Raw genomic sequence first — 4,050 nt, forward strand, 5'->3', positions numbered from 1 at the left:
AGAGAGAGAGAGAGAAAGAGAGAGCGAGAGAGAGAGAGAGAGAGAGAAAGAGCACGCGAGAGAGAGAGAGCGAGAGAGAGAGAAGGGGGATCACATCACAAACACATACCAGCTTCATCACTGTGTCTGTCACGCGACTCTGTTCCCCTTTCGGGCTCTGTCTTTACATTTATTTTGAAAGCTGAAGCTTGCGATTATGGTAAGGGGTGTTACATTTCCGACGAGTGCTTGCGGTGTTCGGCCAATCACAATGCACTGGGTCAGCTGGCCAATCAGAGCAGACTGCGCTTGTCGGAAGGAGGGACTTTGTAGAAAAAGAAGCGTTTGAGAGAGGCGGGGCATAGAGGACCTACAATAATGTACAGTATTTGAAAAATAATGTGTTTTTTGAACATTAAAGCATGTCAACATATTCTGTTACACCAAATACACAAAATAATGATCTTTAAAAAAGCATCATATGACCCCTTTAACATTATATCAGTTAATGAAATTACGGTATTTAACTGTAAATTTAAGTTAAACCGTAAAACCTAAAACGTTGCTACCGTATTTTTTACAGTACAATTCCGGCAACCACAGCTGCCAGTTTTTTACCGTAAATTTTACGGATTTTTTTTTACAGTGTAGGCTACTTTAAAGGTTTCCTTTACGGTGATTTTACCTTTCTTTTTTTTTTTTTTGGAGCTTATAGCTCTTGGACTTTTTATGCTTTTGTTGTATGAAAAAGTGCAGCATGGACATTCTGCTAAACTTCTTGTTTTGTGTTCCAGAAAAGCCTTTGAATGTCTACCTCAGTGACACAGTGTTTTATGACCCGAGAAAACTAGCCGTATAAAACATTACTACATCACCCAATTAATGACTTTCATGCAAAGGCAAACTATTTGCTTTACCTTAATTTTTCATGTTATTTGTACTTTTTTTTTTTTTTGGGGGGGGGGCGGAGGCAAATTCTTAATTGATCATTTAAGGACCTAATAACACTCTTTGGAGTTTTCCATCTCACTGATCTCAATCTCAGTCTTTCTCCATCACTGATCTTTAGGAGGCAGACACTGATGACAACCAGGGCACTTTGGGATTTGAGGAGTTCTGCTCTTTCTATAAGATGATGTCAACGCGGCGCGATCTGTACCTGCTGATGCTCACCTACAGCAACCATAAAGACCACCTGGACACAGATGACCTCAAACGCTTCCTCGAGACTGAACAAAAGGTGAGGTGTGTTTTGTGGGTCAAATCCACTGTATGATAAATTGGCGGCAGATACCGTGAAGCATGTTGTTTTCATGTCCTCCTTTTTAACTCGGGCACATCATTTGATAAACTTGATGAAAATACGATGTGTCATTTGCATGCTAATGTGACAATAGGCGCTTTCCCCAGCATTTTGGAAAGACTGTCCTCACACACTCTCAGATCTCCTCGTTCATGGTTTTGAAGAACGGCAAAGAATTCAATAAAGCTTTGCTAAGGGCGGCAGCTTAAGCTTTATTTGAATTTTTATTAGTCGCCTGAAACACTAAGACTACATTTAACAGGACATTCACACTGAAAAATGAAATATACACTTGCAGTGTTTATGAATTTCATGAATGAGTGACCTTGTTTACACATAAATATTTAGACATGAGGCATGTAAAGCTCTTTTTGGAATAAATTTGGACCTTCGGGAAATGGTGTGCATCTACATGTTGTCAACTGAGGAATCAAGTGATTATTAACGGTTAAAAAATGAACACTGGTTCATGAGAAGAGAGTTGACCGCACATTAAGCGCGAGTAATTTTTTCACATATACTTTACATTCGTTCTCAGCTCCTCCACATTTGCCGACATTGAGGGATTACATGGACAATTTGTGCTTTTAATCAAAATTCACACCGCAGCAGTGAAGGTGAAGAGGTGATAAAAATGCTCATGGAAATGTTATGCATCAACTAACCATTAACATTTTTCAGTTTTATAAATTATTTATAAAAGCAACTAGGAAATTATTGTATGTTAACATTTATTATGATTATATGCACATATTTTGAAAGATGCCTCTGGACTCTAAACTGATTTGTGATTTAAAATGAAATCACAATGAACTTACAGTCGTCTCAAGTGAATTGATATGTTAACAAGTGTGAATGTTATGCTGCTGTTCATTAACCTATGTAACCTCCTTTGCAAAATCACCTCTAGTGGTAAATTTTCATATTACTTCAGACTGGCAAATCATAAATCCACGTGATGTTTGATTCAAGTGCTGTTTCAAGGAAGTGGTTGACAGAACGCTGATATAATGTTTCAGGTGCTCATTAAAATCTCATTACAAGTTGAAATGCAGCATTATAAAGCACTAGCATTCGAATTGCAGTCGAATTGAAATTAAAAACACAAAAAGCCCACCACGAGCTACATAGAATGAGAAAATAAGCATTTCAAGCAAATGGTACCACTCAGAGTGACCATTTTCTTCATGATCACACTTCAGTCGCATTTGTTTCAAGTAGTTACCAGCAGTGGCCCTCATCAAACGCCATCGGTACTTTCTTAATGGACTGAGAAAAACAGAGCTGAGAACAATGCAGCTAATCATCAATGAGAGTGTTGATGCACTGCACGGTTTACTGCGATCCGGTATCCTCAGCTGGCAGGATCCCGCCGTCCCCCGTTGCATTAGCTGGAGGAAAGATCTGACACTGACTGGCATGGATGGGAATCTCATTGACTAATCAGTCCATTTAAACACCAGCTGTTAGGCGTCACAATCAGACTCCAGAGCAGAGATGGGCTAGCTGTGTGAGCATGGCTCGCCGTGGTCTTATTTATCACATATTTCGTATGTAATATGAGTAAAAATGTAGCTTTGATTTAATTAGATGGCTGTATAGTAGCAGTTTTGAATGCATTGTAAGTGTTTAATCGTTCACCTGTTCATCTTTCTTTACTGTTTGTTTGTGTTTCAGATGACAAATGTCTCAAAGGAGCACTGCCTCGAAATTGTGGCCAAGTTTGAGCCTTGTCCTGAAAACCAGACTCTGGGTGTCCTGGGTATTGACGGTATGCACTTCTTATTTCTGAAATGTATTTGCTGAAGGTTTCCTTTATAAGAGGTCCAGGGACTTCACATGGTGCGATCACATTTACTGTCAGTAGAAATCCATGCAATGAATCCTTTTCATGGACTGTGATGGCACGTTTCCACAGTTATTAACATCATAAATCTAGCAAAGTTTTTAATATCTTCATTTTTACAAACATTACTGTTCATTTATTGCACTATATGTTGTGTTTTATTACTTTGGCACTGAGTTACAGAAAATTGGTTAACTCTGCGCAAGTGTTTCTGAAACAATGACTTAAAGGGGTCATATGATGCGATTTCAAGTTTTCCTTTCTCTTTGGAGTGTTACAAGCTCTTGGTGCATAAAGAAGATCTGTAAAGTTGCAAAGACTAAAGTCTCAAATCCAAAGAGATATTCTTTATAAAAGTTAAGAGTCAGCCACGCCTACCTAAAACGGCTCGTTCTAACACGCCCCCACATACCTACGTCACTATGTGGAAATATTAGCATAATGCCGCCCAAATGTGCACGCAAAGAAAGAAGGCGTGGTTTCAGGAACAGCAGTCGTGTTGATGCAGCCATGTCAGGGAGACGCTGTGTTTCAGTGTGAAAGCAAAAGCACTTTATTTGGCCTTCCGGAAGTAGATGCAATTAGGAATCATTGGTTAAGATTTATTTACAACAGAACAGCACAACCCAGATGTTCCAATTTGTGCAACGCTGTGCATCCATTTATGGATGACAGTTTTTTGAACCTAGAAGAGTACAAGGCTGGCAGTGCACAAAGGCTATCTAAAAAAAAAAAGAAAAAAAAAAGGGTAAATTCCGACTTTGCTATGACAACCTGGCGCTTCTGAATCAGCGACTGTAAGTATGTTTTGTTATTAGTTTAAGTATTTGCTATTGACTGTTCAAATGCGGAGTTTTGCACAACACAGAGTAACGTGTCGTGTGTGTGTGTGTGTGTGTGTGTGTGTGTGGGGGGAGCGGGG

At 39.3% G+C, this 4,050-nt stretch overlaps 1 protein-coding gene across 10 annotated transcripts in view; it reads left to right on the forward strand.

Moving 5' to 3' along the window:
• LOC107687112 (1-phosphatidylinositol 4,5-bisphosphate phosphodiesterase eta-2-like) overlaps positions 1 to 4,050 on the forward strand; it is a 137,246-nt gene that overhangs the window by 102,309 nt on the left and 30,887 nt on the right. For 8 of the 10 annotated variants that reach the window (XM_016484312.1, XM_016484310.1, XM_016484309.1 and 5 more), the window contains 2 exons: positions 1,049 to 1,219; positions 2,960 to 3,053. In XM_016484312.1, the coding sequence (XP_016339798.1) occupies positions 1,049 to 1,219; positions 2,960 to 3,053 (265 nt within the window). The other 2 variants (XM_016484317.1, XM_016484316.1) reach the window with 2 other exon arrangements.

The sequence above is a fragment of the Sinocyclocheilus anshuiensis genome, unplaced genomic scaffold (genome assembly GCF_001515605.1).
Source record: "Sinocyclocheilus anshuiensis isolate Anshui unplaced genomic scaffold, SAMN03320099.WGS_v1.1 scaffold1203, whole genome shotgun sequence".
In the NCBI taxonomy this organism is placed as follows: Eukaryota; Metazoa; Chordata; class Actinopteri; order Cypriniformes; family Cyprinidae; genus Sinocyclocheilus; species Sinocyclocheilus anshuiensis.